The 21,029-nt window shown below is 54.5% G+C and overlaps 8 protein-coding genes across 8 annotated transcripts; 2 read left to right on the plus strand and 6 right to left on the minus strand.

The window, feature by feature from the left end:
• Window positions 1–794: 794 nt before the first annotated feature.
• Window positions 795–2,207, minus strand: A1O3_02459 (uncharacterized protein; the record flags this gene model as incomplete). The annotated part of the gene is made up of 1 exon (XM_007732599.1): window positions 795–2,207. One exon carries the CDS (start codon window positions 2,205–2,207, stop codon window positions 795–797), a length of 1,413 nt encoding a protein of 470 aa, XP_007730789.1.
• Window positions 2,208–3,200: 993 nt separating this feature from the next.
• Window positions 3,201–5,147, plus strand: A1O3_02460 (uncharacterized protein; the record flags this gene model as incomplete). Its single annotated transcript, XM_007732600.1, has 1 exon — window positions 3,201–5,147. One exon carries the CDS (start codon window positions 3,201–3,203, stop codon window positions 5,145–5,147), a length of 1,947 nt encoding a protein of 648 aa, XP_007730790.1.
• Window positions 5,148–6,950: 1,803 nt separating this feature from the next.
• On the minus strand, window positions 6,951–8,414 carry A1O3_02461 (uncharacterized protein; the record flags this gene model as incomplete). The annotated part of the gene is made up of 1 exon (XM_007732601.1): window positions 6,951–8,414. The coding sequence occupies one exon, from the start codon at window positions 8,412–8,414 to the stop codon at window positions 6,951–6,953; it is 1,464 nt and encodes a 487-aa protein (XP_007730791.1).
• Window positions 8,415–10,533: 2,119 nt separating this feature from the next.
• On the minus strand, window positions 10,534–11,541 carry A1O3_02462 (uncharacterized protein; the record flags this gene model as incomplete). The annotated part of the gene is made up of 1 exon (XM_007732602.1): window positions 10,534–11,541. The coding sequence occupies one exon, from the start codon at window positions 11,539–11,541 to the stop codon at window positions 10,534–10,536; it is 1,008 nt and encodes a 335-aa protein (XP_007730792.1).
• Window positions 11,542–12,155: 614 nt separating this feature from the next.
• Window positions 12,156–13,352, minus strand: A1O3_02463 (uncharacterized protein; the record flags this gene model as incomplete). The annotated part of the gene is made up of 1 exon (XM_007732603.1): window positions 12,156–13,352. The coding sequence occupies one exon, from the start codon at window positions 13,350–13,352 to the stop codon at window positions 12,156–12,158; it is 1,197 nt and encodes a 398-aa protein (XP_007730793.1).
• Window positions 13,353–14,137: 785 nt separating this feature from the next.
• Window positions 14,138–15,562, plus strand: A1O3_02464 (uncharacterized protein; the record flags this gene model as incomplete). Its single annotated transcript, XM_007732604.1, has 5 exons — window positions 14,138–14,407; window positions 14,487–14,667; window positions 14,767–14,939; window positions 15,010–15,109; window positions 15,258–15,562. The coding sequence occupies 5 exons, from the start codon at window positions 14,138–14,140 to the stop codon at window positions 15,560–15,562; spliced, it is 1,029 nt and encodes a 342-aa protein (XP_007730794.1).
• A 464-nt stretch (window positions 15,563–16,026) lies between these two features.
• A1O3_02465 (uncharacterized protein) lies at window positions 16,027–17,557 on the minus strand (the record flags this gene model as incomplete). The annotated part of the gene is made up of 2 exons (XM_007732605.1): window positions 16,027–17,106; window positions 17,231–17,557. 2 exons carry the CDS (start codon window positions 17,555–17,557, stop codon window positions 16,027–16,029), a joined length of 1,407 nt encoding a protein of 468 aa, XP_007730795.1.
• Window positions 17,558–18,155: 598 nt separating this feature from the next.
• A1O3_02466 (uncharacterized protein) lies at window positions 18,156–20,054 on the minus strand (the record flags this gene model as incomplete). Its single annotated transcript, XM_007732606.1, has 1 exon — window positions 18,156–20,054. One exon carries the CDS (start codon window positions 20,052–20,054, stop codon window positions 18,156–18,158), a length of 1,899 nt encoding a protein of 632 aa, XP_007730796.1.
• Window positions 20,055–21,029: the final 975 nt, after the last annotated feature.

Raw genomic sequence — 21,029 nt, forward strand, 5'->3', positions numbered from 1 at the left:
GCTTGCTGTTGCTTGCTGTTGCTTGCTGTTGCTTGCTGTTGCTTGCTGTTGCTTGCTGTTGCTTGCTGTTGCTTATTGTTATTTTTGTTTGGTGGTGGTAGTGGTGGTGGCAGTGGCCATAGTAGTAATGGTAGTGGCAGTAGCAATTGTAGTATATGGTACAGGCACACCTACAGTATATAGTCCGGGCCTCCCATACCCCTTTGATAGAGAACATGGAACTTTTCAACCTTTGACATATATATAACGTATAGAACGAAACGTGCAACAGTCCGGCCTGCTTACGATAGGATCCCACCTAAGCCTTGGACCCCCTGAGTTTACTTGTAAGGCTTTAGACAAGCGCAATGGTGATGGTGGCCAGAATTGAATTGAGTTGAGTTGAATTGAATTGCTGAGTTAAGTGGGCTCGAGGCGGTCGGATTTGAGGTTGGCGAGTAATTAATCAATCAATAATTAATTACCTAGGTATTTAATCAATCAATCAATCACAGACATGCCCGAACTCCCTTAAATGATGAGACAACCCCGACTAGGAATTTCGCCACTGTCTTGCGACATATTCCTTAGATATTCATCATGTGCTATTGCATGGCTTCCGGGATTAGATTATCCATCATCCTCACATACCATATGTCACCATCGCTGTATTGGTATTGTAACCCATGATATATCACCCATCACCATCACCATCACTCTAGTGATGTTGATATTCATAATTGTCTCCTTCGCTGTATCTGCTGTAACTATAAAATCAGACTAGGGAGCGTTGACTATGTGTGTGTCAGATCGATTCAATCAATCAACGGCAACAAGTCCAACAGCGGCATCAGGATAATATCGCTCATGCACTCTCTGACATATGCAAAACATCCCCATGGGTTCTCCCATGTATCCACCACATTGGTCGGCAGATCTAGACAAGTCCAGCCTCGCCGACCTCTCAAAGCCGCCTGGAGACACAGATTGGTCTTGCCATATCGATCCGGATCCGACCCGTCCATGTGGTACTTCGGACCAAGAAGATCGAGAACGAGGGTCCGTTCTTCAGGCCGGAGCTTGTACACTTTCCCTCCAGCCTGCTTGGCCTTCTCCGGGGCGTCAGCGGGCGCGTCCACGCCAGGAGCGAGCACCGCTGTCACTAGATTCGTATAGCTGTCTTGGAGTGTGGCCATTGCCCGTTGGACGCGGACGTCCTGATCAGGCGTGGTGAATCCCGCGAAATCACTGCCGAACACATCCCCGCCGGTGTCGACGACAATGACGGTGTCGAGCTCAGCGCACTGTGAGAGCACGGCTCGGAATTGGTCGGACAGATCTGCTTTTTCATTCTCGGCGATTCCTTGGGTCTCCTCTCCCTGGTCAAGCACGAGGAAAATATCCTGGTGGGAGCCGACCGGGACCGTTTCAAGGTCTCGGCCTTCCGTCCAAGTCTCAGGTTTGATGCGATAGGTGCCTCCTACAGGCTTGTTGTTCAAGACGGCAGCACCGCCATGACGATGGACTTCGCGTTTGATTCCCAGGCTCGTGCCTTCCTTCCCTTGTGATCCGGTCCGCCATGTTCGCGTAGAGACAAGAAGGTTCATTTCCTTGTCAATCTGCCGGAGAAGATGGCCTAGAAGACTGGCACTTATGATGTCGGAGCCGCCTCCGCCGCCAATGCCAGCATACTCCTTCCCAGGCGACACTTCCCCGGGGAGTAACTCGGACAGCGATTTGAGAACTGGAAGATGATCAAAGCTCATGGATGGGAGTGGCATCCACGTGGCTTGAAGGACGTTGGGTTGTGCATGGCTAGATATCAACTTAATATCCTCGTGTCGCTTCTGTTGGTCTTCGCGAATCCCTTCCGTCAGTCGGCTGACATCAACACACGGATCTTTCAGGAGGCCTACGTTGTAAGGCTTGCCCCTCTTTGCCGACGCGTAGTTCTTGCATATCGCAACATGTCCTGCATCATAGACGCGCGCCAGCGTGAAGAGAATCTCGGTCAAGCTTGCGTCGCGTAGGCTCTCTACCAAGGCCTCCTCACCCTGTATGCGGCAACCCGGCCGGGAGTTGGGCACTATCTGACGTCTGAGAATCGTTTGGATGTTTTGGTGTGACTGGGAGTACGCCGAATCGATGGCGGAGAGTGGCTGTCTCAGCAACGGCAGGAGATGAGCTGTGAGATAGGCGGCCGAGTCGGAGGCTTTGGATTGCTCCATGGTTGCCGACGGATCTCTCGAAGTAGGTCGTCGGACCTCTCTCTGACCAGACGATACGATTGGATTGCTAAAACCCTGCTCACTAGATGTGTTAAAGGCGGGTGAAGGAAGTGTTTGAAAGCTGATCAATCAAATCCACTTGTTAGTTCTTCTCAGATACAGGAGTCGTGAAGACCTGGCAAATTGGCTGGCACCTGCACCTGGCACCAAGTCATCGCTTTCGCTTCTGACTACTGCTGAGTCTGGCATCTGGTCGTGATCGTCCCAGTGTTCAGCATGCCAGGGCGGTCATCAATCCTCGCTGGTGGTCGAGGGCGATTCATCTTCTCGGGCACGTAATGCGAGGTGAGGCCTGTACGATGGAAACCTCCCCAAGAATGCCAGGCTCCAGTTGAGGTGTCACGTGTCAGGGTACGTGTGCTGCAAACCCCGATCACGTGAGTGTGATCCCCGAGAGGCTTGGCAGCTTGGCAAGCGACGTTCACTCAAGCATAATCTTTCTCGGCATCCATGCCTTAACAGGACTAGCCTGAAATCCTATCTCCACGTAGTCCCCGAAAACCACGTGAGATGCCGACCTCCCCTCTCCTTCACTTTCACTGACTGATTCATCGGCCTCCGCCTCTCCCAGTAATTACAAATACACTACTGACTACTACACCGTATAGATTTCTGGATCCATCAGGCTGTAGGCTGTTGGTATCGGTATCGGTGTCAGTCTTGGTGTCGGTATCCGCTCCTGCTCTCTGTACCACCACGGCCACTCGCGGTACGACCACCGGCGCTTCATCATTTGTGCCCTTGCCCTGGCCCTGGCCTGGAAGCAGCAAAGGTGCCTCCCAGTAGCAGTACACACCCCAAACCCTTGTTGATCCGGCTCAGACAGACTTCTTTTTGCCTGCCTCGCCGAGCCGTGGTCTCAGACGCTCACCCAACACTCTTCCTAGTTATGAAAAGGAGACTGAACGCCCCCGAAGGACGTTCACCATAATAATGTCGAGCACCGGCACCTCAGTCTCCACCACCACGTCTGTTAAACCCCGAGCGAAGGCCCCAAGTCTACTGGCATGCATCCCATGCCGGAAGAGCCACTTGAAATGCGATGGCCAAAGGCCACTCTGCAGCAGATGTGCCGATCGCAAGGGGGGATGTTTCTGGGTCGATTCCCGTCGCGGCTATCGTGAATTTCGCAGGTCGCAGGGTTTCACTGATGAAAGGCGCGAAGGCCAGCTCACAGCAGACGAAATCCTGCCAGAGCCCCAATCCCAATCCCAATCTATCGCTACCCCTGCACAGAATGGCACTCGGGGCTGGGAAGAGGCCGACACTAGCCGAATGCGCGCTGCCATCACCTATCAGGAACTGTTCGCTGCAGATTCAGCCTTGATAACCGATCCGTTCGGATACCAGAACGCGCCCCTTGACAACTTGATACCAACCTCCAGCCCCAGCAATAAAAGCGATTCCACCATGTCCATTACCCGCGATCCCAATCTGGCTCTGGTAGATCCGGCCGAGGTCCAGTCGCACGAGCTGATTGAACTCTTCTACAAACATTTCTACCCGGCCCACCCTTTCATCGTGCCGCGGAAGATGTATCTCGAGTCCCCTTCCTCCATCCCACCCCCTCTGCGAGCGGTCATCCGATATGTGGCCAGTCACTTCCTCCCTCACGCCAACCGCGTCGCCTTGGCCAATGCTGCAAAGATCATCTTGTCGGACGACGTACCCGATGATGGCTACAAGGTCCAGGGCCTGCTTCTCTATGCCTTTGTCTGTTATGCGCGGTTCGACGGGGATTCCGGGGCTGCCGGGTTGGAAAAAGCCGTCGAGACTGCAATTCGAATTGGAATGAATCGGGCCAGCTTCGCCATTCAGTACGGCGAAAACAATCCCACCCTGCAAGAATCATGGCGCCGTACATGGTGGATGCTTCTCATCATAGAGGGGCTGATCGCCGTCATCGGCGGTCAGCAACAGCCCTTCCGGACTTACTCGACACCCACAGATGTGCCTCTGCCGGGACCCGAGGAAGACTACGACGAACTCCGGACGTCCTCGCAGCCGCGTAGCCTCGCCGATCTGCGCAACCGCGCCTTCTCGGAAGAAACTTACGAGTTCTCCTCGTTTGACTACGCGATTGAGGCTTCGTATATCCTGGGCTCGGTGTTAAACTTGGCCGCCGACACCTTCGCCGTGACAGACCCGCAAGTCGAGGCCATCGATGCCAGTATTTCCAACTTCTTCCTGTCTTTGCCGCTGGAGCAGCGCGAGGTCATCCGCCACGACGGCACGGTCGACGAATGCCTGGTTGTTGCACATATCATCATCAATTGGGCGGCCCTTGGTCTTCATCGACCGCGATCGACATTGACCTTCATTCGAAACCACTACCGCACCACCTGCACGAAACCCGAAGCCGCCGGCCTCCCGGCGCTGACGTATGCCTCTCACACGGCCAAAGCTCTGCGCGCGGCCAACAATATCACGAACTTGGCATCCATCCAACGCCCGCTGAGCGACTGCACCCCGGTGCTGATGTGCGCCTTGACCGCGGCCGCCACCGTCCATTTGCCCGCGTATGCCATCGTCGAGCGCGCCGACCAGGCGATGGCGATTAAAGAACGTCTGCAGTTGATCGTGTCGGCGCTGGGATCTTTCGGCCAGTTCTGGCCCCGTGCAATCGTCGCCCGAGGTCAGGTGGCCAAGTTTGCGCGCGAAGTCTTGACAAAGCCGAACATCTTCGTCGACAGCTCATCATCGGCCATGGTTCCGCAACTCGAGTCCGATGCTGGTCCGCAGCTCGCGTATCAACTACCCTTCAACAACGACGTCTGGGTGGACCATGTTCTTCATCCTGAACAGAATGCCGACGGCCAGCTTGCATGTCCATCATTGGGAAGTTTATACGTGGCGCCGGCTCAGGCGCAGGGGGTGTGATTTCGAGGAAAATCACCCCACCAAAGATACCTAGGGAGCGCTATCCACAGCAACACCTTGGTATACCAGCATCTATCAGCCAGGATTCCGCGGGGCGCGGTTCGGCCCGGATCAGGTACGATGCTACCGCTACACTGCCCTCGCTCAACCTGATCACATATCTGTCAGTCTGGAATGGGGTTCCATGAGCGCCACAGGCGAAAACCCTGACCAGGCTTGATCCAGCCATCATTACATCGATTTGTAGATTTCAATTTCTCTCTCCACGGGGACGCCGACATTGCAAAGAAGAGTATCACCAATCAATGGACGATCCGCAGCCACCAATTCCGAACCAGCGATAGAGTCTGGATACCTCTACAATTGACGATCACTCTCGCGACAAACACAGCCTAGATCATTCTCATCAGCCTATTCGGCCCTGGTTCAGACGATTTGATCCTTTCATGAACTCTCCTTGATTTTCGGTGGCTCCTTCTCTATGTTCGTCAGACTCGGATTCCTGACTCGGAGTGGAGGATTTCAACCTAACATTCCTTTATGAATGCCCTGGCTCTCTCCAACGCAACTTCTGGAGCAGGCCATATCGCTTTGCCACTGACCGTGGACCGTGGACCTTGGACTCTGGACTCTGGACCCTGAACACGACTCATAGGATTCGATCTCTCCCTCTCAGGCGCACGCATACACGTATGTACATACAGAGACAAAAATCCAGCTAGCTTAAGGGCCAGCACGCGGCGATCAATATTTCTCACACACATACACACATATCTTACATAATACGACGGCCGAACCAGCACCCGGCAACCCTTGCATTTACTTCTACGCTTCAACTGGGGCATTATAACGCCAGGTGACATTCTAACACGGCCATATGATCGAAGACTGGAGTCGATTGTTCCCAGAACAGCGAATGAACGAACTACGAACAATCCTACGTCTTGGAGACACACACACACACACACACACACACACACACACACACACACACACGATATTGTTTAACTTACACAAGGGCACAGGGGCTGAGCTATAGCTATCCGACAGTAGATATGGGGTACGGGAGCTATAGTCATTGATTGATTGATGGAGTGATAGATAATAGATGGTCGACATGCACGACATGACATGACATGACGTGGCGTGGTACAGACAGACAGACCTCTTCCGTTTAGGGAAACAACATACAACATGGAGTCTGGAGGCGTGGTAGGTAACAGGTAGAATTCTAGGGTTGGAGGCGTCGGTGGCTCAATTGTATGTATTTACGTGGGGATGGACATACTTCATGTTCATGCTTCATGCTTCATGCTTCATGGTCATGCTCTATGCTTCATGTTCTATGCTTCATGTTCATGCCTCATCATTCTCGACATGAGAGGCCAGAAACCAGAGAGAGATCAAGGACCCGAGCCCCGAGACCGGAGGCCATCTCATTTCGTTACATCCCATTCCGTCCAGAAGCCGGGCCATGCCATCCTCTCGCTCGCTGCCCCTGATCCGCAGATCCCAGATCCCAGACTCCAGACCCCAGACCCCAGAGCCTTGCAAGATTCGCCAAGTTGAAGTGTGCGATCCTCGTCGCCACCGCACCGCACCACGTGAACCAGAAACCAGTTACTGACTGACTGACTGACTGACCGGCTGGTCTGCACACACGCCCACGCCCACCGTTTCTATGCATATGATATGTACACTGGACTTTTTAATCCGAGCATTTCCTCTTCTGATGGATATGTGATATGTGATATGTGCCGCTGTGTTTATGTTCTCGTTCTCATTCACGTTCTCCACTCCAACTCATGTTTCAGAAGTCGCTCGTTCGGCGTCATCGATCCTCGCCGCCGCCGCCCGTTTGCATTTCGCGCAGAAAATGACGCAGCAGACCTCACAGCGGAAAGCGGACCGTGTCTTCTCAGAATCGGGATGAGGATCGGCATCCGCTGCAGAAGGTGGTAGACGCGGCTCGTTTTCTTTCCCCTTATCATTATCGGTGTCGGCTTTGGGTGCCGGGGCAGGTTGGCCGCTGTAGCTCTTGCTCCCACGGTCGCCGTCCACGGCTTTTGCCTCGGTGGTGGTGGCGCCGTCCTCATCCTCATCCTCCCAGACACTGACTTTGGTGAAACACGCCATGCACTCGACTTGGATGTCGTGGTCTTTGGCCGGGTCGACGCCGACGAGCCAAAACTCTGGGACTTGGCTTTGTTGGAAAGCTTCGAACCGGTGGCTGCAGCCCCAGATGTCCCAGAACTCATCGTCGGGCGGGTCTTCGCCGAAATCGAGAGACATGGCTTCCCAGTCGGCTGTGTCTGGGTCGTCTAGGTTGACGGGCCGGGAAGATGCTCTTTCGGAGGGCTCCGACCTTGATGCCGACGCTGGTACCGACGCTGGTGCTGATGCTGGTGCTGGGTCTGGTGCTGGTGGTGGTACTGACGCCGATGGCTCGGGAGTGCCCTCTTCTGCCACCGGCGGTGTTGGATGACTTGTTGGCGGAATCTCCTCAGTGGACAGGTGGGCAGGCCCTTGCATGGTCTCGCGGAGCACCTCGTCGCCATCGTCACGGTTACCATCATTGTCATTATTGTTCTCATTGTCATTGTCATTGTCATTGCCGTTGTCATTGCCGTTTTGAAACGCATCGTAGGCGTCGGAGTCACTGCACGGGTTCTCATAGCAAACGGTGATGGGTCTCTGACACGCCCAACACCAGTGAGCACCGCATTGGCATCGGATGTGAGGACAGCCAAACATCTTCATGATTCCTGTGCCGCACTTGGGACAGGTCTTGTAGCCAAAGGTGTCGAGAATCGCCTGTCTGGAGAGGTCTTTGGCGCACACGTGGTCACCATCGGGGGTGGTAGGGGTCGCTGCGAGTGACTGCTTGCACTTGGTACAGATGACAGTGCTGCAGGTAGGGCAAGACACCTTTGCAGCGTCGACATCAAACATTCGAGGAGAAATAAAGGTCGAACAGGTCGGGACGGGACAGTAGAGCGGATTGATGGTACCGAGCTCGTCCAGCTTCATCTTGTACGTTTCGAATTCGCCATCGGGAAGAATGCCTCGCGCAACCTCGTGGTGCAGGATGGCGCGACAGCATTTCGCGGGCATACTGTTGATGTCGTGCAGCGCGGTCCGGAAACAAGTCCTCACGCAGTCGTAGCAGTAGGGCCGTGCGCACTGGATGCACGGGGTTGAGTATGGGCCCTCGATGACATTGTCGCAGATGGGGCAGACCATGCTGTAGTCTGGAAGGTTGTCCATGGTGACGTGTGTTGTAGGAGGAGAATTCTGCGGCGGACAGAGAGAGGCAGAGGCAGAGGGAGAGGGAGAGGGAGAGATAGATGAGGTTCGGCCAGGAGAGTGAAGACGGGAGAAAAGACGGCCACGCTGCAAGAAGCGCGAGATCAACAAACAAGCCATAAAAGACGTTTACGTATCGTATCGTAGTCGTGTGTCATGTGTCGTGTGTTGTGCTGTCCTGTCGTGCTGTTGTCGAGGGGGGCGCCAACAGGGTTCAATGAATATACGAAACGTATCTCAGGCCAAGCCCAGGCTGCAGTTCGATCGCCCGGCAACTACTCTGTAGTAGAGTAGCTAGGATCCGTATATGTGTATGTGTGTGTACTCCGTAATGCAGGAACAGACAAGCAAAACGCAACAATCTGGTGGCTGACAATGGTGCATATAGTATCGACAAGAGCAGTGAGGAGACTTGCATGCATGAATAGGAATGGATGTTCAGCAGATACAGCTCAATGGGCCCTTGGGCCTTTATCATGAGTCCGACTGCAGGGGTACAGCCTCTCATTGGGTCTGCCGCTCACTGGCTGAACAAGGGACTGACTCATGTCCGGTACATACCTTACCTGGTACGGTTACTAGGCAGCCATGTGAGATGTCCAGCCCGGTCGTGGCTGAGGCCTTGGCCAGGCAGGACGAGGCTGTGCCCCCAGTTCAGGGCCGACTCTAGTACTCTACAGTACCCTGTAGTACTGTGTAGTGGCGGTTCCGCTGGCCGATAAGCCTTCTGCACCCTGGTCCTGGTAGGTGCCTAGGCCCGGTATCCGTCGCCGTACACCGTAAGTTCGTAAGGTTGGCAACGAGGCTAGGAGTGCCTGTGTGCAGTTGTGCAATGGTGCCTGACTGATGCCAGAAAGTACAAGCACGAGCACAAGCACGATCCCGACAGAGGTTGGATATGAATTTAATTACTCCGTACAGAGGACAGAATACCGCCCTCATTAATGTAGTTGTGGTGATGCTGTCACCTGACCAGACCCCCCAGACGCGTCTTGTTATGACAGCACGCGCCTTGGTGCCTTGCTAAGGCTTATAAAGACATCGAGATACTTCGACACGCTAACGAGGCGCGTCGTATATATTTCGTACTAAGTACTTCTAATGGTTCGTATAGGCCCTTGAATAACCGGTGACGACTGATTCGAACCACGAACGACCTATAAATGTCACGGTTGTATACCACAGTTTGCCATATGACAAGAGTGCAACTGTGGATCACGTGGTACCACGTGACCGTGGAGGCTTGGCATAGACTTGGCATAGCCTTGTTGCACACGTGACTGCGAGAGAGCCTTATGCTCGTTGCACTCCTCGCAACTCTCTATAGAACTCTCTATCTTAGAATTCATATTATATTTAGCATACACGTTTACTCGTCGCTGTGCTCCGTGATAACAAGCACGGAGAATCTTCTTGCCTATCCACAGTCGAGCCGCCAAATAACGACTTGCGCTGCCAAACATTTTGTAGAATAAGGACAGGACCTTGGAGGATGTCAGCCTAGTATACACAAAGGACCGTTGCGCCAGTACTCACATTAAGCGGCCAACAACAACAAGGCTATCAGATAGTGTGGTGATGGCGAAACCGTTGACTGTCAGGTTTATGTTTCACAACAAACATTGTCCGGACAACCTCAGGTCAATTCAAGACGTCCTGGCTCTCAAATTTGAATGTATATACGTACACAGGGACTCGAGAGTCGACAACCTCAATAAATTACTACAGCATGCTTTCTGATTCCACCGCCACTATTACAGTTGTTGTAGTCTCTTAGAAGTCGGCATCAGAATTGATATATGGTGAGAGCTAAGAAGAGGTATATACTAGTATGGAGAAAAGAGACGAAGAGGTATATACTAGTATGTAGAAAAGAGACGGACAGTATGGCGAAACAATCATAGGCTAGGTAGCAGGTATATTGTTGACCTATAGAATAGGAACAAGAAGGATAGAGAACTCGTGTAGTCGTGCAGGGCTTTTGTGATAACCCGGCCCCCCAGGCTATAGGTCTCATGAAGTAAGATGAGATGAGATGTAACCCACGGAAACAGAGAGAGAGAGAGCCTTGGGGGAAAGGTCAGGTTTTGCTTTGATCCAGAAGCTCTCCCCAGGACCTTTCTTTCAGCCACTCTTCGAACGACTTTGTCACCACCTTGTTCTTCAACTGTGCCGGGACAATGACATTGTCGACGCCATGCATATAGCCAAACTCACTGATGAAGGCAGGGCCCTCTAGCACTTCAATGGGCCAACCTGTCCGCTCCTGCATGGCTTCAAGAGGGACATAGACGAGCGCCACGTCCCTGGCCAGCACTCTCTTCCACATCTCCGCCAAGTCGCCCATTCGGAGGTTGCTGTTGGAGTCGTATGCTAACAGCCTCTTCCCGGGGTCTTCATCTTCGACAAGCGCCCGGACAAAGGGTCCGGTCGACTCTGTGGGATCGATAATGGGCATTTCGGCATCCTTCGTCATGGGCAGACCGAGGACATATTGACGCGCCTGCTCGTCCCAGCGAGGATACAGCGCCGGATTGGTCACGTAGGCTCCCAAGTAGATGACCGACATGCTCCGAGCCAGGGCTGGCTGCTGCGTTTCGATGTACTCGACGATCTTGGCCTTGGCCTCCCAGTGGTACGAGTGCGTGTACTTGCCCTTGGACGCCTGATTCATTGGGCCTAGTGCCGAGTAGATGAAGCGCTCGAGGGTGGCGACGCCGGCCGCGGCGTGGGCGATGTTGACGCCGTGCGACACTTCAACATCCATGGCCAGTTCACTGCTCGATTTGCCCGCCGCCTCGGCCTTTGCGGCGGTGCCCGGGTCGGACACTGTGGCCCAAAGGTCAGTGTTTGCAAAGATGGCATTCGCGGACGAGAAGGCCCGAACGAGAGAGTCCAAGTCTGCAAGGTCCGCCTGGACAATCTCTGCTCCGAGCCTGGACAAGGTCCCGGCAGCGGCGGAAGACGGGTTCCGCGTCACGCAACGGACGTGCCAGTTGGGAAGAGATGAAAAAGTGCGTGCGACGGAGCCGCCCTGATTGCCGGTCGCGCCGAGGACGACGATGGTCTTCTTGGGAGTTGCAGTCATAGTCATAGTCTCTCGAGGAGGCGACGAACGATACTGTAGTAACAGAGGAAGAGAGGGTTACAGAGAAGACAAAAGGTGCAAGCGAACGATCTCAGCAAAGGCCGCGAGGGAGTAGCAGAGTGGCCTGCCTGGCCAGCAGTGGTGCAATATAGGAGGAGGAAGGACGGGAGGGATGTTTTCTGCCTTGGCAGTCCGGTAGGAGGTCCGAATTGATAATCGGACGTCTTATGAGGGTTATAGCACGGCGGAGGCTGACAGGAAACCTTGCTTAATACGTATTACGATCCACCAATATATCTAGGTAACCAACTGCAAGTCGCCCGGCTGTAACGACGTTACGCGACTCCGGGATGGGTCCGATTTAGTACCTATACAGCAAAATCAAAGTTACCTGGTACTCACGGATATAAGCGTATACTCCGTATTGTTAGATACCGCCGATAAATCCGAAACGGAGGGTTGGACTGTCGGACAAGTCGTTCGGGCCACCCAAGTAAGAACCGCCTGGTGGCTTTAAATCCACTACCAGTATGTGTTATGTGTTATTACCAGTATGCGTTACTACTACCAGCCTCCGCTTGGGCGAGAGAGCCTGGGCCCCTTAGCCCCCCAGTTTAGTGGTGTAGGTGTTTATCGTGCAACCAGGCAAAGATCTCCTGAGCCATATAAAACGTGGCGCCCATGTGGCAGTGAGCCGTTGCAGCGTACTCGTTGCCCGGGGCAAAGCTGTACGCCTGTTTCCCCAGAGCCTGGGCCACCTTTCCGGGCTGGAGGGCGGCAAACTGATCCTCCAGAGCGGTGCCGACGAAAACAGGACATTGGATGTTATGGATGATGTCTTCCACCTTCATCTTCTGGGCCTCCTGGAGCCCCTCGTAGGCGGTCTTGTTGAATGACCACAGGAAATGCTCCGAGGCCCACCGTTGCATCGTATTCCCATGGGCACCCTCGTCCTCGAACGTCGAGTTGCAGCCGGCCACGTCTCCGGCCTGGAAACACTTCCAGGTTCGGGGGAAAGTGGCCGCCAGCGTGATAGAGTAGTCCCACACCCCGTCAATGAGGATGCATGCGGCAAGTCGAGGTTCGAAAGCGGCGGCCCGAGCGGCAAAATATCCTCCCAGTGAATAGCCGAGGAGGCTGATCTTGCGAGGGTCCACGAAATCCAGGCCGAGCAGATGGTCGACCACCGGACCGACCACTCTCTCCCAGTCGTGGATGAAGCCGATATCCTGGGTGCGTCGAATGCCAGTCTGTCCTGGTCCTTCGTAGAGGACCACATTGTAGCCTCGCTCGAGCGCAGGGAAGCCGAGCACATGCATCATTTCTTCCATCGCTCCGTCGAACCCATTGCCCAGGATGATGGTAGGCCTTTGCTGCGCCGAGGTGTCGGGCCGAAGGAGGATGACCGGCACCTCGAACCCATCGGCTTGGATGCTGCGGCGCTCGCCGGGCACGGGCAGCAGCGCTATCGCCTTGTCAAACAGCGTCGTCCACTGCTGATGGAGCTCGTCGATGCGAGGGTCGTCTGGGTTGCCGTGCAGGAAAAAGTCGGCCGCAAAGAAGTAATGAGATGCCCGGAAATATGCATTGCGCAGAGACACGTTGTCATAGTGTTTGTCGGCCGAGGAAATCCCTTGGAGCACCGTCTTTGCAAGCTTGTCGAATCCCACGTACCAGGATGGAAAATCCCCTGGAATGATGTCGGGGCATACTTGGAGCAGTTCTGACACGTCCGACCCTTGCGTCGCCGCAGCTGCAAGCACCCGAAGAAGCTCGTAGTGGAATGTTGGATCGGAAGATAACTGCAGCATTTTGGCGGTTGTTTCTCTTTGGATCAAGTCCCTGTTGAAGTCTCCTGCCTGAGCCTGAGGTTGAGCTGTCAAGTTCTTTGTGCGAACAGACCTTCACAATGAAAGACCGGTATTGACTGCCCTAAGTAGACTTGATTGCTGAGTAGTCCTAGCCTCCTAGCCTCAAGGAGTGTTCGGCTGGAAGAGAAGCCGACTTTCGACGGGAAGCAATCAGCGGTCAAAGCCTCGGACATGCTCTTACATCTGTGCCCTGTGCACTGGGAGCATGGTTGTTTGTCGGACCTCCCGTACTCTTATCTTCTCGGAGCCGTTTCTGAAGGTCCCGCTTTGTTCCCCGGCGAGAGAGCCAGGTAACCCAAAGAGGGGGAATTGGTGGAACTCTCTACAACTGTGGTCCTATCTATGGTCCTGAGTGGTGTAGCTGGATCGGCTGTAATTTCATCTGTAATAAATACCATATTTCCAACATACCATTTAAAAGTTAGTACACTGTTCTGCGATACGATCCGGCTCCGACAGGTACATAGCCTGCCCAGCCGTTTGCTGGTGGAGACTCGAGATAACGTCCATTTGCTTCCGTCTGTGGGCCCACAATCGGTCCCGCCGCATGCCTTGTTCGGAAGAGAATGCTGCTCGTGTGATTCAAACAAAAAGAAGGCGCATTTGAAACACAGCCTTTGAACTACCCGGCAATACTTAGATACTTAGAGGTACTCAGGGAAAGTCACCTAGGCCCTCCTCGACTCACAACAAGCAGGAAGTTCGTTGACCACCTTGCATTCAGGATGGCGGAATCACCTCGCAGAGTACAACCCGGCAACGCTTTGATGCTGGTCACTGGTGCCAACGGATACATCGGGTCGACCATCGTGGACGAGCTGCTGCAACAGGGGTTCAACGTACGTGGCACAGTTCGCAACTCCAAGCTGTGGCTGGATGCCCTGTTTACCTCCAAGTACGGGCCCGATAGATTTGAGTCTGTCATCGTGCCGGACTTGGGAGTCCAAGCAGATTTCGAGAAGGTCCTGGACGGCGTTTGGGGCGTTCTCCATGTGGTATGTCAATGAGACTCTACCCAGCAAAAGGGGAAAAGGGGAAACAGGAACGGCGCCGAACTAATCGGAAACCACGCAGGCATCAGATCTCACCTTGAATCCCGACCCGGACAAGGTCATCAAGGGCACCATCGCACATACTTTGGCGGCCCTCCAAGCGGCCGCCAACGTCTCCAGTGTCAAAAGCTTTGTGCTGACATCCTCATCGACTGCCGCTCTCATCCCGATTCCCGACAAGGAAGGAATTGTCATTGATGAAGGTAAGTTTCTCGCCTGGTCCGTTCAACACACATGCACATGCCACCACGGAGCACAGCACAGCACAGCACAGCACGAAAGCTGACTTTGGAGAACAATAGATACTTGGAATGACGCTGCAGTGGCCGCGGCCTGGAGCAAGGACACTCCCGCAGAGGATTTGCCGTATGCCATCTACGGCGCGTCCAAGACTGAGGGTGAGAGAGCGCTGTGGAAATTCGTCCGGGAAAACAAGCCATCTTTCGCCGTCAACACGGTCCTTCCGGCCGCAAACGTGGGTTCCTGCCAGTTCCCCTTTGATTGACGAGAGAAGACAGACACGCTGACGACTTGGGCGAACCTAGTATGGAGCAATCCTCTCTCCAGAGATTCCCGGCAGTACCATGGGATGGGTCCGAAGGCTACTTGATGGCGACTCCAACGTGTTTACGTTCACGCCTGCTCGTGAGTTTCTCCTCGCCGCCCTCATGCCTCGGTTTTCTTTTTGGCCAACCTGAAATTCGGCCCTGATCTCTGTTTTCTTCTTTCTGAATCCATCATCAAACGAGGACGCAGGCTGACAGAGACCCCCGGGGTGGGCACGGCGCACTAGAATGGTTTGTCAACGTCAGAGACTGCGCTCGCCTTCATGTTGCCGCGCTTCTCGACCCAAGCATTGTATCCCGACGGATTTTTGCTTTCGCCGAACCCGTGAATTGGACGGACGCGGTCAAGATTCTGCGTGAGCTCCGTCCCGACAATAAGAAGATCCCCGATCCGCCGATCAATGAAGGCAGAGACTTGTCTGAGATTCTTCCACGCGACAAGGCGGAAGATATCCTCAAGTCTTTCTATGGGGCCAAAGGCTGGACTAGCTTACGAGATAGCATTGCTGCCGGGATAGAAGATCTGCAATAGCTTAGATGGAACGGCCGCAGCACAAAAAGAACTGTGATCGGACACGACTTTTGTCGTTGAACCTTACATCGATAGGGTCGGGCAAAGAAAGCCTTATCCAACCAGTGAGTCGCCTGAAGAGTTCTCGCTGTCCTCTCTGTTGACGGCTAAACAAGCCCAATTACAAAACGTGAGCCTTCTGGTGACCGTAGCTACCGCCGCGACCGTTCAGGCATAACGGGTCACATAGAAACCAGTCAGCGGACAGCTAATCTTCCCAGATTGGATGCCAGAGAGATGGTTGGGGCATCGGTTGTGTTGTTGCGTGAGGCTCTAGAACCGTCATAGATATCAGGAGGCGACTAAGAAATCCTAAACCGCTGTTTCATCGTTTTGGCACGTCCAAAACATCTATTTTGATCTTTTGTTTCTAATCTAACCCTTCTATGAATACTCCTGTATGAACCAACGCACTGACACTCTCATCAAAGGCTGCTGGCATCTAAGAGCAGATCTGCAAGGACCTGACGAGAACCTCGTTTGCCACTGCGCAGGGCGCCTTCCATGTAGCCGCGCCACTCGTTGGTCAACTCAGTGCCGACGAAATAGATGTTCCCAGCCTTCTCCCAGAGCCAGTCGCCGTCTTCACCGGCGCCGATGGTACTGGGCGGAGGAGCAGGGAACGGGCAGCCCCATCCGGCCCATTTGTCCTGCATCCATTCCGTGGTGATGGTGCCCAGCAGCTCCGACTGGACCTTCTCGTAGCCGACGGAAAACAGAGCGCCCAGCTGCTTCACGATGGCTTCGCGCCGGTCGTCTTCGCTCAAGGCAAACCAGCGCCGTCCTGGTTCCGAGGCGAGAAAACAAGTCAATGCGTAGTTCCCCAGGGCATCGACCGATGTGTCCCGACAGTGGTTCAGCGGGCCGCGGAAACTCTGCGCCAGTCCACACGCGCCCAGGTCACGCCAGAAGGGAGTCTTGAACAGGCAGATATACTTGACGTAGCACCCGAACCGCACGGCGGTCGTATAGATGAATTTCCGAGGCGGCAGTGGCGGATCGAATGCGATGTTCTTGTACGATGGGCCGGGGATGCTGAGAATGACTTTTCGTGCTTTGATCTGCTGTCCGTTCGCGGTGCGGACGAGGCAAAGCTTCGAACTGACCCGGACGAGGGAGCTCACGGGGCTGCTGAGTTTGATTGTTCCAGGGGGCAACAGCTTGGCCATGCCAATCGCGATGGACTGGGTCCCTTCTTGGAGGCGTAGATGCTGGGCCCCGTGTTTCCCGTCGTGACGGAGGTTCACGATGCCTAGAGCACCGCGGGCGATTTCGAGAAAAGCAAGGGCCGAAACCTCACATGGATCTTGACCCAGCGTTCCTCGACACCAAACGGCCGCGGTTTTGAGGGCCAGATCCGTCGCTCCGGCGTTTCGACACCACTGTTCGAGCGTGATTCGATCGAGCTCTCCACGCTTGGGCTGTTTGAACGTCTCGGGGTCGAGCGAGGCCGCTTCGAACTGGTCTCGAATTGCTTGGATGCTGTCTACCTCCGATTGGGCGAACTGGAGAAAATGAATGGTCGGTCAGCGTGTTTCTTCTGTGTGTGTGAGACAGCGAGAACTCTCTTTCTTCTCTGAAACAGGATGGGGAAAAAAAGCTACTTCACGCTGACCGTGATCGACTGACCCTGGGTAATTCACCGTAGGGGAAGAAATGACAATTCCCCTCTGCGTCCTCGCTGGCCACCGAGCCTTGGATGTCCTGCACAACAGCCGTGAGGCCGAATCTCTTGCAGTAATCCCAGATGTGAGATTGATTTGTGTCGTTGATCCACGCGGCCCCGATCTCCTGGATCCCTTTGCCATCTGGCCGGACTTCAGACCGCGTCTTGCCTCCAACACGGTCGCGGGCTTCGAGTATAGTCACTGATCGACCGGCCTCGTGCACATCGAGGGCGGCTTGAAGACCGCTCAATCCAGCGCCGATCACGACAACATCCACAACATCCGACATTTCTGCAATGATAGCGACAATGAGCCAGAGCCAGACGATGACGCGATGAGTGGTTGATGAGACACCCTACACTTGAAGACCTGAAAGTGCACCAGGCTCCTCCCGCCTCTTAAAGGGGCCCGAAAGGGACGTACAAAGTGTATGGAGCAGCGGCGCAGCGGCGTGCGGCAGCCAACCGGCCCACGCTGTCGGCTCCGGGGCCGGAGTCATGCCTACAGGACTGACTGGTCCTCCGTCGCCCGATGAGATCTGCTGATAGAGGCTAGGGTACGTACATGAGAATCAGACAAGATTGGCTGCTTTGGCACCTGACAATCGATTTCAATATCACCTGCTTATCGGGGCCTGATGTCTTCGGAGCAACGTTCTAGACTTGTAGTATTGCGATACCACCGGAAACGGTCGAAATAGCCCGACTCAGCGAGGATTTCATTTCCTTTTCCCCATTTCACTCACGCGATGGATCTCGACAATCTTGCTAGTGATAAGGGCTCTAGACTTTAAAAGATACCAAAGTGATTCTTGTTCCCCAGTTAGTCCGTACATGTGCGAAATGGCAGCCCAATTCACTCATTCCATTCCATTCTACACCACGAAATTACAAAGAGTCGGCCCAAGTCATCAGATTCGCCCATTCTTCTTCCGTGATGGGACGGCCGGCTTCTGGACCTTTCATGGAGGCGAAGAGGCTGTCCCAGTCAGGTTCGGCGTCGGGCGTGTGAGTGTCGTCGTCCATGGGGTTGAGGCCTTGGGCGACTTGATCCTCGTAGTCCTTTCGCAGCCCTTCGAAGACACTGCACACGGCCTCGGCATTGGGCCACGACCGAGACAGAATGCGTGCGTAGTAGATCATATGAGCCAGTCGCTCCAAGCGGTTCAGGCACACCAGATAGGCCCCTGTGATGACTGCGGATCGGATGTCCTGCACAATCTGGATGCCTGCGGCAGTGACTGCACTCACGGCTAGAAAATGACTCCGCCCGAGCGCGTCCAGGGCGGCAATCCGCTCCAAGGCCGCAATTATGCTCTCCGATGCCGTACTACACGTGGTCTGGCTGGCAGGAGGGCCGGTGCGGTAGTTGCGGTGCAAATTCAGAACCACCATGTTGTAGTACAGTCGCAATTGACAGGTGAAGAAATCCTCGTCGCGCGGATTGGAGGCAAGACCGGCCCGGAGGGACCAGAGAGCCAGTCGGCCTTCTAGACGAGGCACATCCAGCGTCTGGGTGCTGGACGGAGCATTCAATGTCAAGATGTCCAGCACAATGTAGGCAAGCTCGATGATATGGCCATGGTATTTGAGCGGCGGACTGGTCGACGGCACTGGATGTGCTTCCGAATCAGACGCGGGTTCGACATGATGCACCGACGCATCTTGAGGTTGATCCCAGTCTAATTCTTCCTGGGTCGGGAGACTCTGGTCGATATCCTCGGCACGAAATGCACATGGTCGCCCAGTCTCGAGGGCAGAGAAGACCTCGGAGACAAAGGCACACCACCAACTGCGCTTATACATGATCCGCTCAAACATCGGTAGCTGTGAGTTGTGGCGGTGGGCACCCTGGCCACAGCTGATGCGTACCGCCACTCCAGTCCAGTACCAGGGGCCTCCTGCTACAGTGTCTCCGTCTTGAATGTGCCACGTGAAGAGCAATGCTGCCTGGGTGAGATGCAGTCGATCTGTTTCGTGTCGAAGGTGGAACAGCATGCTCGCTCGACGGAACAACACCGACTTTACCAACCACCGTTCCTTCACCACTCGAGGGTGAGTACAGACGTGAGCGCCGGCGAGGAGGATGGCCTGGTAGAGGAGGAGGGGAGGGAACGCTTTCAAAGAGCCGTCGCGCCGCAGAAAGGTCGAAGGGGTCAGCACGGGGAAGATGGGGTGGATGTGGTCGAAATATGCCTTGACCAGAGCCTCGCGGACTTCTTCCTGCGGGAATGAAGAGAGGTCCTTGACCAGATCCTGGGAAGGGTGGAGGAAGTTTTGAGGCTTAGGGTACCATGAGTTGAGTGGTCGGATCTGAGGGTAAGGATAATGCAATGGCAAATTACTAGGTTGGCTCTGATCGCGCGTCGGTGTAGCAACGATCTGCTGCCATGCTTGCACCTCAATGCCTCCATAAGGAGGCTGGTCCCCTGTCGTTTCTTGGCCTGGCTCGGTCTGGCTGTCGCGGCTGGGGACGCTGTGCGAGCGTCGAAGGTCGACAAGATGTGCTAGGTTCGACACCGGTGTACCGATATAGGCGAGTCTGAAGTCGTCGGCGACTTGGAAGACGTACCAATTGGAGAAGCTGACGCCGTTGAGAAAGAACCGTGAGAGAGCCGTACGGGCTAGATGGTCCGATTCCTTGACTGGCGGCTCTGTCGTCTGATGGTGATTGGCATTCTCGTCTGGATCTCGACGATTTGGAGTCGGCTCTCGGAGCGGCGGCGAGGCCTGATGGAAGGATTCTTCTGAAGTCGCTGGCCGTGGTTCCAACGGAGGCGGAGGCATCGATGGTTGACTTGACCTTGCACCCGATGCCGTGCGACGCCGAGCTGGAGCAAGCCAGTCTGTCCGGGTGCTAAGCGACGGCGGGACTCAGCAACAACGGCCTTGTCTGACGGAGCAAAAACCAGAAGCCAGACTAGACTCACACGCATTGAAAGCCTCCCTTTTGGCACACAGAGCATGAATCACCTTCCGCGACCTGAATGTCGCACCGGACTTTGCGGCGCCGGCAGACGTCGCAGGCCTTGCGTTGCTGTCTTCTGCGCCTCTCCATGAATGGTCCGGTCCAGCTCCGGAGGGGTTCGTTCTGTGCAGCGGTATGATTCAATTCTACATATCGCTATCGAAGAGATCACTCAGCCGTAGTCTAGATAGGTATCAACGCCTCGCCTCCGGCGAGGATAAGTTGGATGGCAACTCTACGACGGGTCCGGAACCGACGGCATAGAACCACAGTCTTATCGCCGTACACATACTGTGTACATGCTCTCCCAAGAACATATTCGTCTTTTCACTAGTAGGAAAGTGGGGCAGCTGGACAGCCATCGTCTAGACAGTATCAGCCTGACCTCGAGCGACGACGAGAACTTCGATGGGAACGAAGCCACGGTTCTCGGCCGAGAACATGTAACACGGATCAACCGATAGTGAAGTGGGTCAGCTTGGACCGGTAGTAAACGTTAATTGAGGCCTTAAGCCATCTATACCTAATTCGACCAGAAGGGATGAGGCTTCATAACAACGATAGGCCAACGCTTAATAATGTCCGTTGGCAGGATTCTGGCCCAGCTCGGCGATAAGCTGCGAACGAAGACCAAAAAAACTGTGCAGCGTACCGTACATTACCCATACATTAGACTCGGAGTAGTAATTTACCTTTACTGTCAAGTCCACACCCACTCCAAGGCAACCGGCCTCAGCTACTACGGGCGCGGCGGTAGGTATTGTCTCCACCGGGTTTGCGATACGTGACCACGA

The sequence above is a fragment of the Capronia epimyces genome, assembly GCF_000585565.1.
Source record: "Capronia epimyces CBS 606.96 chromosome Unknown aczIQ-supercont1.2, whole genome shotgun sequence".
In the NCBI taxonomy this organism is placed as follows: Eukaryota; Fungi; Ascomycota; class Eurotiomycetes; order Chaetothyriales; family Herpotrichiellaceae; genus Capronia; species Capronia epimyces.